This window comes from Hippocampus comes, unplaced genomic scaffold (assembly GCF_001891065.2).
Source record: "Hippocampus comes isolate QL1 unplaced genomic scaffold, H_comes_QL1_v1.1 scaffold433, whole genome shotgun sequence".
Taxonomy (NCBI): Eukaryota; Metazoa; Chordata; class Actinopteri; order Syngnathiformes; family Syngnathidae; genus Hippocampus; species Hippocampus comes.
In genome coordinates this window covers 2,848-21,733 of record NW_017805041.1, presented here as the reverse complement: position 1 = coordinate 21,733, position 18,886 = coordinate 2,848, and the positions used below count along the sequence as shown (strand labels likewise).

The window sequence follows — 18,886 nt, the reverse complement described above, 5'->3', positions numbered from 1 at the left end:
CCCCTCGTACTAATTATTGTGCATTTCGTTATTTAACGTCACTCCAAATAACGTGCACTTTTTTTGAGTGCGGACTTTTTGGGTGTGTGTATGTGACAGCCAACTTCTATCCGTTGAGACTCGCGTAATTATAATGAAAACACACAATACTCACGCAAAATCGAATGGTTTTCTGAGAAGCGGTGGCCGCACATACATATACTTAATATAGCTAGAAAAGGTCAAGCAACAAACGTCCGAGCAAATGTCATCACGTTCGCTTGTGCTCATCTTTGTCGGCTTTGGCGAACACCACCACGAGAAATGTGTATTGGTAATAACCCTTTATGTCTGTGATGTGAACATGCGTGGTCCATGTTTTTATATGTTATTTATACGAGAACATAGGGAATATTCACAAAATGGCCACTTGTGAGTTTGAGAGAAAACGATATGAGGATAGTGAGGAAAATTTGCATTTTAGGTTCTACGTTTGAATCGACATGCAATTATTACTGCTATATTTATCACGCAATTTGAAAAGTCAATTTGATAAGGGCTCACAAATTTTACAGTAACTTCAATAGTAATATCTTTAATTTAAGCTGCTATCGCCACACATAGCTGCTGAATCATGTTTCTATTTATAGACCCAATGAAACATATTACATGACAATACATTAACATTAGAATTGGCATCGAGATATAGAACTTTTGTTGTAATCTAAAGCAGCTTTGCTAACTTTATATATGCTGAGAAAGAGTTATTAAACATTTATTTTGTGCATGCAATACTTTGTTTTTCTTTTCTCCCCCCCCCCTTCAATTTTGCGGCTGTAGATTGCAAATTTCTCCATTGTGGGACAAATAAAAGTTTTCTTATCTTATCATATCTTATAAAAATGACACCTTCCATAAACTTTACCGCGTATTCTTTTCAGCATATCCCGGCTGACTTTGGGCAATAAACGGTGTTCATCCTCCACATAAAGATACATTTGACACCCTAAATGCCGTTGAGAAATAAGCATACCCTTCGTGCCATCGTTCTTGCCGGGCCATGCCATCTTCGTGAGGCGGATATTGTTTGTTTTGAACTTGTCAAGAAGGGTAACTCAAAAACGAAACGTTTAGTGTACCTGAGTGTGACGTCATGTTCGTATTGACCCATCCGCCTCGTTGTGCTATGTATTGCTCAGAAAATCACTCGTTTTTTTGTTTGTTTTATGCGTATATACAGACATCAATGGGATATTAAAAACGTGGTTTATACAAATAAATACCCTACGCATTAAAAGCAAGTAAACATAACTTTGCTGGAAATGTTACAGCGTTTATATCTTCAAATGTATTTTTTTTTTGTACGTGCACACATTTATTGTGCAAAACTAAGCACGATTAATGATTACTACCCTGCATTGCATTTCAAGCACAAAACAACTCCGATAAAAGTATAATCACGATTATAACAAAGGGGCAGTATAATTGTTCAATGAATATTCATGAAAACACATGCAAAGTTTCCTAAATAAATATAGAGGATTATCAATTAATTTCAAACAGTATTTACATTTTGCATTGTAGTTTGGAGAAGCGTGCGCTCTCTTGCAAGCTTTCGAAATGGGGACATTTCTTTTGTGGCAAAACTGTGAAGGGCAAGTCAGAAACGCAATGGACTTGTGACTCTGACGATAAACCCCGCCTTTTACGATAGGTTTGGCCAATCACCGTCAAATTACTGACGACGGGGCGGGTCTAAGCGAACAACACGGTAGTTTACGATTGTATATATCCCTGACGTCGGCAACTCAGAAAATAGTCGGCTAAGCATAGCTTCGGAAATGGTCGAGGCGCGGTAGGGCACAATCGAGTGCGAAGCCGTAAAAAAACGCTAATATTCTTCTTAAAGAGTCTTACACAGTTCGTTGTATCACGCACACACGTACCTTAAACTCTTACAAGTCAGGTTTCTCCAAGTTTTTTCGTGTATTCATGGAGGAGAAGAAGGAAGACGGGGACTCGGAGATCCAGGAACACGGACCCGAGCACTGGTTCTCAAAATGGGAGCGGCAGTGTTTGGCCGAGGCGGAGCAGAGAGAGCCGAGCGAGGAGGAGGCCGACAACGACCACGACAAACTATGGCATCTTTTTCAGAACTCTGCCACCGCCGTGGCACAGTTATACAAAGGTTGAAGCCGTCGCTTTCTTGTGTGCCTGCTTGTTAGCATGATGACAGCATAGCCACACCGCCAGCCTACCCTTTAGCTTGTTGATTAGCAACTTAGCTCAGCCCGACTGACTTAGTGACACATTGATCGAACTCTTATGGACTCGGATAGTGTACAGAGGAACTTGCACAACTGACTGAGATGTGCAGAATTTATGTGAACTCGTGTCAGATGTTAAGATGAACTATGAACTTGATTCATGGCCACAAGTTGGGAGACTGTCAACGATCCCCGTACGTGTAGGCTCCTGGAGAAATGTAACGGCGGCCGTTTAAAAACGACAACAATAAAAATAAATGAAGGTTGTACTCTGTCAATAAACTAGTATGTTGACTCGATTGTTGGACCATTTTGCTAACCCGTCGTTAGCCAAGCTAGTTACAAAATGGCGATGGTAACAACAATCGTATCTACGCGACATTCCCAGCTGACAGTTTGTGGAACTGTCAGTGTTGCCATCTATTTTCCTCGCCGTGCGTTACATTCCACGTCTCGGATAATGGCGACGAAAGTTAATCAGCACAGCACACATGCTCGCATTTAGACACCCGGTCAGCTGCTGACTGGACACTTATCTAAACAACGCGTAGCTTAGCCAGCGTTCCAATCACAAAATGGCGTGAATATTATTACTTGCCTGGATGAAATTTGGTTTGTCTTGGGCCAGACACGACTGTCTGGTCGTTTGGGACAGTCGATATCTATATTTTTAGAGCGTGTTGCGTCCACTGACATATGTTTGACATTGCCTTGCAACTTTACTGCTGAGAGGACACTTTAGCTAGTGTGCGGCTCTTTTCTTTGCTGCCAAGCTCGCTAAGTGTTTATTTTGGTGCCGCCAGTATACCAAGATAAAATGGCCTCATCTTGTTTAGCTGCTGTTTGGGCTCATGTTGTCATATCTGCATAACCCAAATGACCCCCCCTCCCTTCTCTTCACCATCTTGAATCTCTCCCACAGATCGAGTATGTCATCAACAGGGCCTGTCACTGTGGGTGCCATTTCAGAACGCTGCTACAGCAGTCACCAACCTGTACAAAGGTAGCCTGTCCTCCGCCGCTTTTTCATTATTCTGCTTTTGAGTTGGAAATACAGCCAAATGAACAACAACAATCTTCAATATGTACTCTGTTGACATGTCATAGAGATGCAGTGCTACCTTTGAGGTCGAGCAGTCTTTTCTAGGATGCCGGAAACCGGTTCATTTCTTATTCGTTTGAATTTAGAATTATTAATACTTAAGAAGTAATCGGACAAAGAAACCATCATTGAACCTAGCATGCAGTGTTACGGGTAGCGTTTCCACACAAACAGTTTTACAGGTCTCAGAAGTTAATAATAAAACCTTAAAAAACAATTTTATACAGAGTGACTAACACTTAACATACAGCCTGTCTATATTCGGCCATATATCCTTTCTGTATAGCACGTCCTCATTATGGTGAGCTGGAACTGATTTCTGGTAACTTCGGAAGGGAGGTCCGGTCTGCCCTGAAGTGGTTGTGAGTGGGGCACATCCAGATAAATAACAATTTATACGGTACTTGCATCATACTTCTTCTATTGAAAAATAATATGCATGTTTTGTGAATATGGAAATAAGCAGAGCTTACCTGGAGAAAACCGCACAAGGAGAACATGCAAACTCCACACTGGTAGGTTGGACCTGATACTTGAAGCCCGAACTATGAGGCAGAGGTGCTAACCACCAGTCTAGATTCCATTTAGGCATGGGCCGATATAAAATATTAGATTAACTTTAATTCTTCTCGCCAACCATTTTGAAACGGATTTAATTCCCGATTTGGTCATTGTTTTCCTAACTGTCACAGTCTGCTTTCACGAAGGACAACAGAAATCGGAGAATTACTGTTGAGAGGCTGAAATGTGAGAATTGGGACAATATTAAGTTCAAGAATGGCTCTAAACGATTACTTGATTATTAAATTAGTTGTTGATTAATTTTGACATCTCTTGGTATGATAACCATGAGCAAAAATAGGCAAAAAGGCATTTGTGTTTACCGTGTTTCGTCTTGCTCCCTCCCTCCACATCCTCCTATGCGCCAAGAAGCCAGACAAAAGTGAATTGGAGGTAGTCAACTTCAAATAGCAGCTTGTTGATACTTGTTCTGCTGTGGAGAGAAAAAGAAAAGGCCCATACTTTTGGAAACGGACCTATCTCATGGCCCATAGTGGATCTTGATCGATCATCCCAAACCAAGTCCTTAGGACTTTCCTGCAACCAGCCCCTCAAAGGAAGGTTGCCACTTTTGTATGTTGGTGAATGACACGTTCGTTGTATGATTAATAACAATGCTACTCTATTCTTCTGGTACAATGTTAGGAATTCATGAGCTACAGCTACACCAAAATGCTGTGCGCAGCACCAAGAATGAGTTTGCACTGGACTCTTTGTTCTGTCGTCTGTGTATTTCTGTCAAAGCATCTGGAAGATTGCGTTGACATTGGTTTTCTTTGAACTAAACTGTTAATGATGCGACTGCTGTCTTTCATTTGTCAGTCATTTTTAATTTTGTTTTTCATCACCAGAGAGCGTCGAGGCCCATCAGAGAAGCTTCGACAGGGGCATCCAGATAGGGCACCAGCGGCGTAATAAGGTTGGCAACGTGTTAAGATCAAGTTCCCGAATGAGAATTTATGTATTTGAAGAAGGAAAAAAAAAATCACTGAATGGCTTGCTTGTACTCCACCTTGTAGGACATGTTGGCCTGGGTAAAAAAGCGCCGGAGAACCATCCGCAGGGAGGATCTTATTAGCTTTCTGTGTGGCAAAGCACCCCCCCACCGGAGTAGCAGGGCCAACACAAGGCTGGCCATGGTGGCCCCCAGCCGGGCTAATTCGCCGGTTGAGACCGGCTCGTCTGTAGAAGCCGACCTGCAGCCATTCAGGGAGGCCATCGCGCTGCATGGTAAGCAACATCAAATGGGTGTCCTGTCAACAGAAGCAATTATTAATTTTTTTTGTCCGAAATGCTCGCTGCTCTGGTAGTTGAAATACGAAATTGTCCCTCGCTTATATTCAGGCTATCGACAATGAAACACTCTTAAATGTAGACTCGAATGGGTTTTACGGTCAGATGCAAAATGGTTTCAACGGCTGGCACCTAGATACAAGTGTGTACTTGGATCGATGGACGTCTGTTCACATGCGTTTGAGAGATAAGGTGAGTTCAATGTGGGCCAGTGACAAGGGGGGAGGACACTCCTCTGGGTTCGTGAGCAAGAATATCTCTGAGGTCGCCCTGATTTCTGCTTTTTTAGGGTGGACCTGCTGCTGCTGCTACTGTTTTGGGTCTGTGTCTTTCAGTCACATAGCACATGTGACGTGATTGACCATCATATTGTTACACATGTATAGCCCAAAACCTATAAGAAAAAGATCATCCCTGTTGGCAAAGCATCCTCTTCCTGACCTTTATCTGTTTGTATTTCAAAACAGGAGTTCTCATAAGAACTATGCCTTACACGGTCACGATTTTGGGGGCTGGTCACCAATCAATGAGCTAAATCAAACCAAAACAAGATAACTGTTCACAAGGATCATCACAAGATGTCTATTTCAATCATTTCTTCAATACTGCTGACATATTTTATTTTTTTTTAAATTTCTTTTATTTAAAAAGGAACAGTACCCGTCAGTGAACATTTGCATGTAAAGACGCCAGATTATCGCTGAATGTGATTTGAATGTAAAATATTGATTTGTTAACAGCCCAGCGAAGCTTGATTTGTCGGAGCAATATCACCGCTTTCAAAACATTTCAGTCAGAAAACTTGCATGGTAGGATGAAGTAGTGCGACGCCTTCTACCGTATTGACAGACGCGGGACTTTGACTTAACAACCTTTGACGGCGGTGAGAGCGTTACGAAGCGAGGTCGTCACGTTCCGTAGCAGCTGCATTCATTTATATTCGTCTTTATTCGTTACATCATTTATGCAACTTTAAAAGTGTATAATTGCGGACAATTGGGCTCGCGGGGTTGCGCTCTGTAAAATGTTCGTGGTGAAGAAAAAGCACACGCTGTGTTTGTTTGACTTCCCTCAAATCTAAGTCGTTAATGGGGCGGTCGCCGCGGGTCTCTCATGCTTTTGTTCACCATGCCACTAACTACATGGAAGTTGCTTTGAGCGGAGGAGGGGCTGTTTCAACGGACCCCCCCCCCCCAAAAAAATTTTTTTTTGAACATTGCCAGTCAATCTAGTGACCAGTGGTCGTGTTATCACTTTGGCTCCTGAACGCTATCTTGGTTGACAACAGCTGTAAACAAGTCAATACACTCACCAGACAGGCCAACTTCCTCACTCTCCGTTCTCCAAGTCTGGTCCTTTTTAATTCAGTCCCGGCCGTGATTGAGACTTCCGATCCCACAGACAGCAGTGATATTGTCCCATGTTTTTATTTCACCACGCTGTGTGTGTGAAAGCGATGAGACGGCCATTGCGCGTGCCGGAGTGACGTGGTGGATTGAAACTGTTGGCGGCGTCTGCCTTTGATACCACGAAGCTCGATTCCCAAACTTATGTCATGATACAGTACTTTTGATACTTCAATCGCTTGAAACACACAATTTGCAGTATTGCACGACAAATTAAATCACTATCACACTCGCACAAGCGGCATATCTCGGTTTCCCATGCAGCAGTGAAAGTTATTACAATAGTTGCGTGCAAACAAGGTAGCGCCAATATATTTTAGTGGCAGCCAAAATTCAGTTGTGGCGGCCGCCACAGGTAAATCTGTATGTGGGGGACACTGCAGCTGTAATGTCATTTGTTGGAGCCAATCAATGACGTCATTGATCTATTGGCAAATGAAAGACATTGCGGCCGATCACAAAAAGTGCACAAAATGCAAAATATCCGCAGAGCAGATCAATGCGACGTCTGAGTGATTTCAATAGTAATGAACAGTGCATGATTTTTTTTTCTTTTTGACTTTAGAAGCTAGTTTTAAAGTAGATCCTTAATGATCGAAACGGTATAAAGTAAACATAAAATAGTGTGAACTTTTAAGGACGGAGGCATAATGTTGTCGTTTCCAACCGTGGCGTAAAAATCGGTTGTCACATGGCACAAGAAGCACGCAATGTGTTTTTCATAAAAATATCGACTGTCATTATGACCCTGCTACCCCGAATACGTACATCAACAGTTTTCTTTACTTTTTCCTTTATGTAAGTGCCGTGTTAATGTTCAAAGGATTCATAAGGTTACGGTGGCTTAGAATAAGAATAGACTTTTTAGGGATAAAAAGTCTGCCTTGTTTTGGACAAAAATATCACTTGTGTGATTGAATGTTAACAATTATGGTGGCACTTCCCAATAACGTGCATGTTTTTCGGCGTCCAGGTCTGAGCGGAGCCATGGCGAGCATCAGCGTGCGCTCGGGCCCCCCGGGGTCTCCCACGCACGTCAGCGGGAGCAGCAGTAACGGTGGCGGCGCCGGCGGGGGGGCGTCTTCGGGCTCGGGGGCACTCTGCCGCAGCCGACGCAACGGCATCCTAGACGTGGACCTGAACACTTTCATCTCTGAGGAGATGGCGTTGCACCTGGACTCGTCTGGCTCGGCCACGACCGGGGGAGGGGGCGCGGCCAGGAAACGAAACTCCACCCAGTGCAGTGACGTCATCACAGACTCGCCCACTCACAAACGTAACCGGATGATTTGAACTGCCACGAAGAGGCCACGAGGCTTTCCGCGAAGACCGCGGAAAGCGCCGTCTCCCTTCCTCTCGTCAAATCAGAACGTGCGCGCGTGTGCGTGCGCGCGCATGCAACCCGTTCCACCGTGTTGGAGGGTTCCAGGCAGTTGTCCCGTGGGTAAAGACGCACTGTGCTAAAGCCACTTGATTCTTGACACATTTGTGCCCTTATACCCCCCGCCCCCCCCACCCACCACCTTAATAAGGAAGTGAGGTGTCACCAAGGACGTCAAACACTTCTTTCTGTTACTCGCTGCTCCCTTGCAGCCCCGACTTGATGTCCTGTCCTTGCGATGCTTCAACCACTTTCTCTTCTTTTACCACCAGTGTTAAGCATTGTTTTCACTGTTGTACAACAGTGATAGCCAAATGTAAGTTTCACGCCTTCTTTGTTTTGTTTTGTTTAATTCTAGTATTGGTTGAGGATTATTGAGAGGATTTGAAAGACATTCTCTCACCGACCCCCCCCCCCGACCCCCCCTTTTTGCAGTCGTATTCTCAAAAGCAGCTGTTGGTTTATGTGATTGTGCGACTTTTCTGATGAGTTGCAATAAGGCTTTTTGCACTTAAGGTTTCATGCAAACAAAATCGGCTCTTCCATCGCATCGCAGTTGTAGCCTCTACCTGTTCCAACGCGGACGCTGGCGAGCGCTTGCCGTCGCGCGCGGCAGAGCACTCGCTTCTCGTTCTCTCGTCCTCGTCTGTTTTGTTTCCACAAAAGGTTGAACTTCATGTGAGAACGCCGGTGCTCTAAGAATAAAATATGTCACGAATGAGTCGTGAAAGTTTCTCATCAGACTTGAGATGTGCTCACAAGCCATCTTATAGTTTGCGCTTACATGAGCTATAGTTTGATTTCATCAGCATGTAACATGCAAAGACGATGGATCTCAAAGACTTTGATGTCACATTGGCTCAAATTTTATTTTATTTTTTTCTTTTGTCTATTTTGTTTTTTCGGAATACTTTCTAAAAATGAATTAGATTTTAAAAAGAAAGCCCTACGATATTTAATGATGCGTTTACTCCCAGTTAGGCTCTGCTGTGTTGGAGGCATTTACACTTGAAGCGAGCAACCGTGATATCGGCGGCGCTCTTATCTGGACGACATGGAAACTGGCCGAGTGTATGTCAGTTTTTGGTGAAACTTCAAACATGTTTAACTTTGGCTCTCATAGTCCTGCATGATTGCTGGCTTGTCTTCTAATTGACCGTCTTTCATTTTTGTTGCATAACCACTGAAAAGTAGCATTTGATTTGACGGCAGTATCTGACCACGTGATGGGCGCCATTGCTGACGGCTGTTTGTTAATGTACGTTTTGAGGGGAAAAAAAGTCATCTTAACTTATCATAGGAAGGATTTTTTTAAAGGAAATTTCCCTTAAAGTAAAACACTTCATCTATGGAAGTGTTAGTCTCTTAATCACAGGTGGGGAACCTTTGAGTCAGTCCTCAGAGGGTGTAGTTAGATTGATAAAAAAAAAATCTAACTAAACAAATGTTTATCCTATGTTGTGAACATTTGTTGGTTAAATATTTTCAGGCTTTTATAGCAATTCCTCCGAGGCTTTATTTGTTTTAAAATTGCATGGCGGGCTCTTGAAGCTCGTAGGTTCCTCAACCCCTGCTTGAATGTGATCATATATGGTGAAAGGAGGATTTGTTGTCAGCCTGCTTCTATTGTTTGAAATCATGCTTTTTCTTCTTTTTTTTTGGATGATTTGCTTCACTTTCTTTTTCCACACGTTTAACTCTGCTCTGTGGTTTAACATTCACTCGCATCTGCAGCACTTTTGACTGAAAGGCAACATGGTGGTTGTTGCACGTCACAGCTGTTAAGGGAACTTTGCGTGACGTGCGTGTGAGGACAAGAGCTACAATTTAAAACAGAAGCATTTGAAATTGAATCCCATGTCACTTTATACACGGGCAGACTTGAGCCACGTCTGAAGCCAACACTATTGTCAGCTCTTTCTTCATACGTAATTGTCAAAAAGGTAATAAATGGCTAATCTATATACTTAACATTTAATTGTTGGTATGATATATGTGGTTCACATTGTAAAGCTGAAATAAAATAATTGAGTTGCAAATTGGCTGGAATGAGTCATTGAAACAAAACTATTTTGTTGAGAATTTGAAAAGTGAGCCGACATCATTTGGTTTTTTTTTCCTGTTAATGTCACACCTATGTTGTCCATCTTTTCTCATCGAACGACACGTTGATATTGTGACAAGCCTACGTGAAGACATTTTCACGAACCCAATTACGTACACAACAATTCACGGAGGTCCCGTTGGTCGGCTATCGTCCTGAATGTTGAAATGTCTCTATAGTTCGTGTGCCAATTTTCCTTCTCCTGAGGTATGAGGCGTTCCAGAAGGCTGTTGACAGACGCACATTCCTCACACAACTGATTCATAGAGACGTTCATCCTACGAAAAGGAATGAAAAGTTGTCATTTCTAGTAGTTAGTAAAAGGGGAACATCTTACTATATGTCATTTATCTATTACTCATCAAGGTATTACGTTTATGTATTTATTAACGTATTTACTAGTAAAAGTGTGCCGGCAGACAGTGCAGTGCGCTTGATATTTTCTCGCCCTTTTTCGGCCCGTGTGTTTTCTTGTCCCCCCCCCCCCCCCCCCCCGGCATTTTTGCAACCGTTTCTGCTTTTTTTTTTTTTTCGGAGAATAACTGATGCTACCGGTCGCACTGCTGCTGCTCGAAGGTGTGTCACTGTCATCCATGCTGCTTTGTTGACTTCCGCTATCTATTTTGGCAAGCAACAGTACCTCGACCAATAGGATGAGCGGATTCTGAATCGTCATATCCGTGGATAAATGTGATGTCAGCTCAGCTCATTGGTCACATAGCAGGGGAGGTCCTCGGAACGTTACCCCAATTTGTCATATAAAGGGTCCTGTTGTTCATTTATTCCATTGGCATTTTTCAGATTATTTTTAACTCTCACGGTATTACGGGACAGAGTACGTCTCTTTACAACTTAATACGGAACGCGTACTTATATTTCTAAATATAGGACGATTGTGTTTTTTCAGGAGACGGTTGGGAACACGATTTCCATTTCGGCCTAATATTGCAGTATCAGACCGATAAAAGTGACGTAATTTTCCCCAAATCGGTCCGATAAATATTGAGCATCCCTTCACAATGCATGCATTGTTGAGCTCTCGTTGACCGTGAAACTGAGTTGCTCGCAGTTCTACTTCTGGCCACCAGACGGTGACAGAGTAAAACTTGTACAGTTACAGATGACCACATTCACGCCTATGGATAGTTTAGTTTCCAATGCATGTTTTTGGAGGGTGTGAGGAAGCTGGAGTAAATCCACACAAGGATGGGCAGACCATGCCAACTCCACACAGAAAGGCCCGAGCCGAGATTTGAACCTCACAATTGGTCAGCAGATGTAAGAGGAACAAATAACAAATGCAAATTCTTTCAATATAATTTAATCTAGCAAGAGCATACCAGACATTCCTAGGAGTGGATAAGATGCTGTCTTTGGTCTTAGACTACGACAGCACACACATGTACACTGCAACGATGCATCCAGATAGCTGGGAATAATAGACTAGAAATTTACAATGTGTATAATTCCGAGTTAATTTTGGTCCAAGTTAGTCTTCCTCAATGACAGGATGAAAGTGACAAGTTCCTTCCAAATATGCCTTCTCTTTTCTCTCTCTGACACATAATCTGAAAAGTTGACATCATAAAATTACAATATGATATTTGAGCAAGGGGAAAGAACATGTTCAGTAATCTTCCAAGATGTGCTGTTAAACTGTGTCTGAACATTTTTTTTTTCCTTCGGCACAGATGTTCAGCTTGTCGGGAGTCAAAGGCGTCGCCATCTATGCAGAGACCGCAAGCTGGACCTTGTACAAAGCAAATGAAGGTTGCGATGGCAAAGGCCTTTGAAGCAGGCGGGTCTTATATCTGGCTGAGGGGAAGAAACTTCTGGTAGTAGCTCTTCGTGACGTCAATCATCAAGTCCTGTGTACACTCTGGAAGCTCCCCCGAAAACAAACCTGAAAGAGAAACACGGTTAAAAAAAAAAATCTTCATGAAGAGAAGAAAAAAAAACCCAGACCTGGGCATCCTGAAAAGACGGTAAAAGGAGGCACCACTGTCTCTGGAGGAAGAACAGTGTTGTCTAAGATCTTGCAGCAGTCTTTCAGCACACAGCGACGACCCTGACAACAACACGACAAACGCTAAATTAAAAAAAATTATATTATCAAACCAATTATGGATAATTTCTTTTTTTTTTTGTTAGTTGTGTAGAGTCTTCACTAATATTATCAAACCAATTATGGATAATTTCTTTTTTTGTTTTTGTTAGTTATGTAGAGTCTTCACTGCATATGCATGAACCAATGCACTTCTTTCAAAATCAAATCATCTGTAGGCTATTCATGACTGAAAATGAAATCAACAATTGCTCACACACAAACTGTGTATATACCATGCATATAAAAAGTCCACACAACCCGAGATTCCAGAACAAACCAAAATAAAGCGGAACATCTGGTCTCATCCAGACTAGCATGTGACTGACGAGAGCGAGTGAGCCGCTGTTGTGAGTCGGCGAGCAAACTCACTATGACGCAGTTCTTGCCAATGTGGACGTAGGATCCGATCTGCGCTGCATTCACCACACAGTCCTCCTCGATGAACACATGGTCACCGATGTGCAGCGGGAAGAAGGCCACTCTGTGAGGGAGGAAGAGACTTGAACACACCGCATTTTGCTATTGTTGCCAAGTCACAATCCACTTTCAAACAAGAACAACAAAGGAAAATGTGTTGTTCAAAAATCGTTTTAAATGCTACTACACATGCCTACATTACATTCATGTTCAGTGGGATTATAACAATTTGCCAGTTTTCATCCAAATGTTCACGAAATATTTGTCATAAGAATAAACATGCATGTTACCCTTTGCTGAACTTCTTGAAAGGTGGACGAATGACACTCCTGCTTTTGACGACACAATGTCTACCCACCCTGACATTAGCCAGGTCGCCCCGGATGATGCAGTCATTCATGACGATGGTCTGGAGGAGAGGTAGTACAATAGAAGCGACTAAAATCACAACCAAAGTCATGAAAATATACCACGAATTATGCCACCGTGTACTTTAACTTACTTTGCCATTAAGTACGATGTTTTGACTTCCACAGAGTACCGATTGCCTGCTAACCTTGTTGCCAGACGCCTGAAATGAACCATAAATATAACATCAAGATCCATAGACGCGTGATTCTTGCACAAGTTAACACAATGTGTTAACTTGTGTTAACATAGACGCGTGATTCTTGCACAAGTTAACACAATGATGCCATTGTGGTCCAACGCCCCGTACGGCTAGTTAGCCACCTAGCACACTAGCTAACGGCGTCCAGAAAGGGATACTTTACCGTCTCAATATACTCCGCTTTGTTGTATAATATTTCAGACAACTCCATGGCTGCGAAACTGAGGAGTTTTTTTTATAGGGAAATAAGTAAAAGGCAACCGTGAAGCATTTGTTTTGTTTAGCTCCGCTCCTCAGACTGACAGTCGGATTGGATGGATGGATTATCAGGCAGTATGAGTTGGGTAAAGTGTTATCGATTGATTTCACCACACCCCAGAACAGAATATTGAATTAGAATGTGTTATTAATGTTTTATTTTTAACATAAAGTTATTCTTAACTTTTATTTGTGATTTTTAAGTACTTAGTAATGTACTTTATTCCATTAATTAATGCTGTGTAGTTGGACTTTGATTACTTTTGCCTGAACAGGCCTGGAAGCGTATGTCGTGCTTTTATTTTTATTACTTGTATATTTTTATTATACTATTTACAAGAATCATTTCAAAAATGAACTTACATTCAAACATACCGTTTACTGGTTAAAAAAATCGAATCTCACCACACATGCGCACTGGCAAGCCCTTGTTACGTCCCCTTCCTCGCACTGCATCCTGGGTACCTGACGACTTCTCTCAGTCATGGCGTCCCGTGTCCTGCACCAGTGTGTCCGCTCTCTCGGCCGACCTTCGCTGCGGCTTCTGTCCACGAACCTGGCAGTGAGAGTCGCTCCGGTCTCTGCTGCAGCCGCTCTCCGACCTCTCTCCTTCACCGCGGCCAGCAGGAAGACGCGGTGGCTCGGTCAGAGCTCTGTAAGTGTCCCCTATCATTGAGCTGCTGGGCCTAGCGTGCGTCGCCATGACCTACCGACGCCTTTCAAAACGGTTGCGTTATCATAGCATGAGAAAAATAATGCTGGATAACAAGTTGTTGAGTTGGACAATTAAAATGGCATTCCATAAATAGTTTATTAAAATCAACACTATGTACGACTTATGTGTGATAACACGTCAGGTTGGCTAGCTCGCTAAACAATGTTGATGCGTGTTTGTCGATGCAAGTCTTAAGGTGGTATGAATGGTTACATTCTTTCCTTTGTTATGGCAGTTTTCACCTTCCTCTTCAAATTTAGTTAATGCACTACTGTCAGTGAGTTAAATTCTATTACAAAAATAACATTAGGTGCTCAATTATTGTACAAATCGACTGTTTTGATTGTGAAGCATCGCATAACGTTGTTTCGAAAGGTGGGACACATTTTTTAATTTGAATATCAAAACGGGAAAAAAATAGCAGTATGGTTATTCAACTTCAATTTGATCTGTGACCACACATGAATCTTAACACTTTCATCTCAAATCATCTCCACCAATGGGACAATATCAATGCCATTAATCTGTTTCGAATATAGCAGAAGCTTTTGATTTTCAGAAGAAAAATACAGTGGGAGGCTGGTATGATAGTTGAGACAAAAGACTGCAACGAGACCAAGTCAGCAATCAGGGAAAGATGTGAGGGCAAGAGAGGAGCAGGCTAAAAAAAGCATCCGCCTTCGTTGAAAACCAAGCAGAAAAAAAGTGATTTCCATTGCTGTGAATAAAAAAGAAAAAGTGTACTAAAGACATAACCATCGCTTATGTGAATGTGTTGATTGAGCTCCCTCCCTCACCGCTTCCAGATATCCTCAGGCGTGCTGTGCCGGCAATACAGCGACCTGCCTCCTCTCACCCTTGATACCATCAAAGACCGAGTTATGTATGTCCTCAAGCTCTACGACAAGATTAACCCCGAGAAGGTAAACTAAAATGAATAAGCTGGGGAACAAGCAAAAGGCATTTTGTTAACTTCGTGTCTTTGAATGTGTCTCAGCTGCAGACGTCCTCCCACTTTATGAAAGACTTGGGTCTGGACAGCCTGGACCAGGTGGAGATCATTATGGCCATGGAGGATGAGTTCGGTGAGTGTCTTCATCCCTCCGTCCTGTCGCCATATATTCAGCAATGCGTTACCTCTGCAGGCTTTGAGATTCCTGACGCGGAAGCCGAGAAGTTGATGACTCCTTCGGAGATTGTAAATTACATCGCAGACAAGAAGGATGTTTATGAATAGAAAGAGAGAAGAAAAAAAAACCCAAAAGGCAAGTCTTCCAGTGGAACATTTAGTCCAGTCGTACAAAATTTTGACTTTTGATTCTTTGATACAGGGCCACACCATCCAACCTCCACAGAAAGGTGGCACCAAATAATGTGTCCGTGTCCTCGCCGTTGGCGCTTCTCTATTCGTGGTGTTGTCAGCATCTGTTCCGGCTGCAGCGTCTTGCGTTTGTATTTAAATGAACGGCTCATTTAAAATGTCTTTGTTTTCCCCCTCCACACATTTAAATAATTTCTTGAGTTGATCAATAAAGATATTGCCTCGGCATAAGGCATGCTTTTTGTGGACCGAGTACTACTTGAAAAACTCAGTTACTATTTAGTTGGAGCACATGGTTCAGGGGTCTGCAACCTGCAGCTCGAGAGCCCGATCAGGGTTCCCACGGGTCCTTAAAGGCCAAGTGTGAAGTAAAGTTGGCCAACCATGTTTTTGAGTAATATCAATGGCTGAATAATTATAAACATATTTCCGTTATTTTTTTTTTAACGCCACCCTTCCAGATTCTTTGTTTAACCCTTAGCAACGCCCTTGACAACGAAAATGCTTTCCTTCGGAAATCTTCGGAAATGACGTCACATGGAGAACTGCGAGGGAAGTCCGCCATTGAACAGAATTGTTGCATTGCTTGTTGGTAAGATGCCATGGCGGTGTGTGGCGATGTGTTGTTCGCAATCGACAGAAAAGTTGTACCAGTGGCCAAAGGATAGCAGGGCACGTAAATGGACATCTTTTATTCGCATGAAGGGAATGAATTTCACGTCATTATCGACGAGTGTTCTCTGCTATCTACACTTCAAAGATGACTGCTTTCTCAACCGGTCTGCTTATGATCAAGGATGTGCAAAAAAGTAAGTGTGATTTTTGGATAGATGATGATGATGATTTTGTCAAAGCATAGCTGCCAACTTTTGTGAAATGAACAGTAGAAGGTAGTGACGTCATCCGAAAGCTAACTCGAGAAGCAAGCAATGTTTAAAGTTCATAAAAATCCATAAAAAGGTTTTCCTATCTTAAAAAAAAAAGAAGTAAAATAATGTTCTTAATTGTCCTTAATTTTCAGGGAAAGCTTCAAAAATCAAAAAAAATCCTTCAAAATTAACCTATTGTGTTCATTTCATTTGTGTATGTCATTTTCCCCACCTGTCCAATTCATAGTTTTGTCGGAAAATGGGCCTGGTGCCCTTCCTCTCAAACCCCGCTGTCGGGCTATATGCCTTCCTGGTTCCCGCTCGGCTTATCCCGCCGTCTCCGATCAGTTCCGATGATGATCACTTCGGGTCATTTCGGGCCAATTTGACATACAATATGTCAAAAAAAGAGTTAGCTGATTGCCCCTAAATATAAAGATGTGTCCTTCCGTTCGCAGCAATGATTTGAACACCAGCTCAGTGATATGTTGCTTTCTGTTCATTAAATTCACCGTGAATCCCCGCTGAATGGAGAAAAAGTCCTTAAAAATGGCTAAATTGGCCCTAAAAAGTCCTGAAAAGGTCGATAAATAGAAAGCAAGTGGAAGAGTGGGAACCCTGCCATTGTCCCATGGTGTCAGTGTGCGCGCGAACAGGATAAGAAAACATGTATAGTAAGGCGTTTTTGGCCAAAAAAAACAACCATGAAGAGTAAGGCGTTTTTAGCCCAAAAAAACGACTATGTATAGTAAGCCGTTTATAGCTGAAAAAAACAACCATGTATAGTAAAGCGTTTTTAGCCCAAAAAAAACGACCATGTATAGTAAAGCGTTTTTAGCCAAAAAAAAACGACCATGTATATATAGTAAGGCGTTTTTGGCCGTAATTTTTAGCCGAAAAGAACGACCATGTATGGTAAGGCGTTTTGAGCTGAAAAAAAGACCATGTACAGTGAGGCGTTTTTAGCCGAAAAAAAACAACCATGTATAGTCAGGCGTTTTTAGCCGAAAAAAACAACCATGTATTGCAAGGCGCTTTTAGTCGAAAAAAAACCAACCGTTTTTAGCGGAAAAAAACGAACCATGTATATAGTAAGGCGTTTTTAGTCGAAAAAAACGACCATGTATATATAGTAAGGCGTTTTTAGTCGAAAAAAACGACCATGTATAGTCAGGCGTTTTTGGCCGTAAAAAACGACCATGTATATATAGTAAGGCGTTTTTAGTCGAAAAAAACGACCATGTATAGGAAGGCGTTTTTAGACGAAAAAAACGACCATGTATACGAAAGCGTTTTAGCCGAAAAAAACGACCATGTATAGAAAGGTGTTTTTAGCCGAAAAAAACGACCATGTATAGTCAGGCGTTTTTAGCCCAGAAAAACGACCATGTATCGTAAGGCGTTTTGAGCCGAAAAAAACCACCATGTATAGTAAGGATTTTTTTTTGCCAAAAAAAACGACCATGTATAGTAAGGCATCTTTATAAAACGGCTAAATTAGCCCTCAAAAGTCCTGAAAGGTCCATCAATAAAAAGCAAGTGGAAGAGTGGGACCCCTGTGTCTTCAATGTCCCTTGGTGTCAGTGTGAGCACGAAGAGGATAAGAAAATGAATGGTTGCACATATTTTTGGAAACCTGGGCAGGCACGGGTAGAACGTGCAACCTCACAACGAACAGCCGGAGCCGGAATCAAACCCTACACTACCACAGCACAACACCGACATACTTACCATTCCAGGACCAGGCAGGGAATGAATGCTCTATGTTGTTCCTCAGTGTGAGTGTGAGCGCAAATAGTTGTGCGGGGGAGATCACAAAATGGATAGCCATGCATGTTTTTGAGAACACACAGGAAGGCTCAAGAGGGAATCAAACCCTGAAGCTCTGCAGTGCAACGTTGACGCACGAACCATTCGACTGACAGTCAGGTGATGAGCAAACACTTTACATTGTCGGTAGGTGTCTGTGAGCTCGAATAGTTGTGTGGAAAAAAGGATCAGAAAATGAATGGCCACACACATTTTTGAGAACAGGGGCCAGCGCTGAATTCGAACCGGTCCCCTCCACAGTGCAAAGCCGACGCACTAACCATTCAACTACCACACAGGTATCGAACGCGATACATTGTCCATACATAAGACTGTTTTTTGAAATGTGAGCGCATGGACAATTTTTTTTTGGAAGTATTTTTTTCAGGTTAGTAAGGCATTTTTCACAACAACAACAAAAAATGACCATGTAAATGAAGGCGTTTTTACAGCCAAAAAACGACCATGTAGAGTAAGGCATTTTTAACAAGAAAAAAATGACCATATATGTTCAAGTGTTTTGAACCAAAAAAGACGACCATGCAGAGTAAGACGTTTTTTACAGCGCAAAAAAACAACCATGTCTCAAAAGGCGATTTTGGCCGAAAAAAACGACCATGTATAATAAGGCGTTTTTAGCCGAAAAAACGACATAGTATAGTAAGGCGTTTTTAGCCGAAAAAAACG

At 42.3% G+C, this 18,886-nt stretch overlaps 3 protein-coding genes and 1 long non-coding RNA gene across 4 annotated transcripts; 2 read left to right on the top strand and 2 right to left on the bottom strand.

The window, feature by feature from the left end:
• Positions 1 to 1,775: 1,775 nt before the first annotated feature.
• LOC109512585 (UPF0472 protein C16orf72 homolog) lies at positions 1,776 to 10,028 on the top strand. The gene is made up of 5 exons (XM_019864432.1): positions 1,776 to 2,167; positions 3,169 to 3,249; positions 4,761 to 4,828; positions 4,929 to 5,139; positions 7,582 to 10,028. Exons 1-5 carry the CDS (start codon positions 1,972 to 1,974, stop codon positions 7,899 to 7,901), a joined length of 876 nt encoding a protein of 291 aa, XP_019719991.1. The 5' UTR covers positions 1,776 to 1,971; the 3' UTR covers positions 7,902 to 10,028.
• LOC109512586 (uncharacterized) lies at positions 9,848 to 10,833 on the bottom strand. The gene is made up of 2 exons (XR_002167557.1): positions 10,646 to 10,833; positions 9,848 to 10,371 (listed from the first exon to the last, which is right to left on the bottom strand). It is a non-coding gene; the product is annotated as an uncharacterized LOC109512586 (long non-coding RNA).
• Positions 10,834 to 11,401: 568 nt separating this feature from the next.
• dctn5 (dynactin 5) lies at positions 11,402 to 13,573 on the bottom strand. The gene is made up of 6 exons (XM_019864434.1): positions 13,391 to 13,573; positions 13,120 to 13,188; positions 12,908 to 13,026; positions 12,570 to 12,681; positions 12,059 to 12,161; positions 11,402 to 11,996 (listed from the first exon to the last, which is right to left on the bottom strand). The coding sequence occupies exons 1-6, from the start codon at positions 13,436 to 13,438 to the stop codon at positions 11,899 to 11,901; spliced, it is 549 nt and encodes a 182-aa protein (XP_019719993.1). The 5' UTR covers positions 13,439 to 13,573; the 3' UTR covers positions 11,402 to 11,898.
• A 359-nt stretch (positions 13,574 to 13,932) lies between these two features.
• On the top strand, positions 13,933 to 15,757 carry ndufab1b (NADH:ubiquinone oxidoreductase subunit AB1b). The gene is made up of 5 exons (XM_019864435.1): positions 13,933 to 14,140; positions 15,007 to 15,123; positions 15,198 to 15,285; positions 15,346 to 15,465; positions 15,532 to 15,757. Exons 1-4 carry the CDS (start codon positions 13,970 to 13,972, stop codon positions 15,435 to 15,437), a joined length of 468 nt encoding a protein of 155 aa, XP_019719994.1. The 5' UTR covers positions 13,933 to 13,969; the 3' UTR covers positions 15,438 to 15,465; positions 15,532 to 15,757.
• Positions 15,758 to 18,886: the final 3,129 nt, after the last annotated feature.

Excerpts from the sequence above, each read along its gene's own strand:
- LOC109512585 (XM_019864432.1), top strand. The coding sequence starts at position 1,972 with ATGGAGGAGAAGAAGGAAGACGGGGACTCGGAGATCCAGGAACACGGA. Across the intron at positions 2,168-3,168 it reads CGTGGCACAGTTATACAAAG|ATCGAGTATGTCATCAACAG; the intron begins GTTGAAGCCGTC and ends TCTCTCCCACAG. Across the intron at positions 3,250-4,760 it reads AGTCACCAACCTGTACAAAG|AGAGCGTCGAGGCCCATCAG; the intron begins GTAGCCTGTCCT and ends TTTCATCACCAG.
- dctn5 (XM_019864434.1), bottom strand. The coding sequence starts at position 13,438 with ATGGAGTTGTCTGAAATATTATACAACAAAGCGGAGTATATTGAGACG. Across the intron at positions 13,189-13,390 it reads AAGCGGAGTATATTGAGACG|GCGTCTGGCAACAAGGTTAG; the intron begins GTAAAGTATCCC and ends GGTTCATTTCAG. Across the intron at positions 11,997-12,058 it reads CGTCTTTTCAGGATGCCCAG|GTTTGTTTTCGGGGGAGCTT; the intron begins GTCTGGGTTTTT and ends TTTCTCTTTCAG.
- ndufab1b (XM_019864435.1), top strand. The coding sequence starts at position 13,970 with ATGGCGTCCCGTGTCCTGCACCAGTGTGTCCGCTCTCTCGGCCGACCT. Across the intron at positions 14,141-15,006 it reads GGTGGCTCGGTCAGAGCTCT|ATATCCTCAGGCGTGCTGTG; the intron begins GTAAGTGTCCCC and ends CACCGCTTCCAG. Across the intron at positions 15,124-15,197 it reads ACAAGATTAACCCCGAGAAG|CTGCAGACGTCCTCCCACTT; the intron begins GTAAACTAAAAT and ends AATGTGTCTCAG.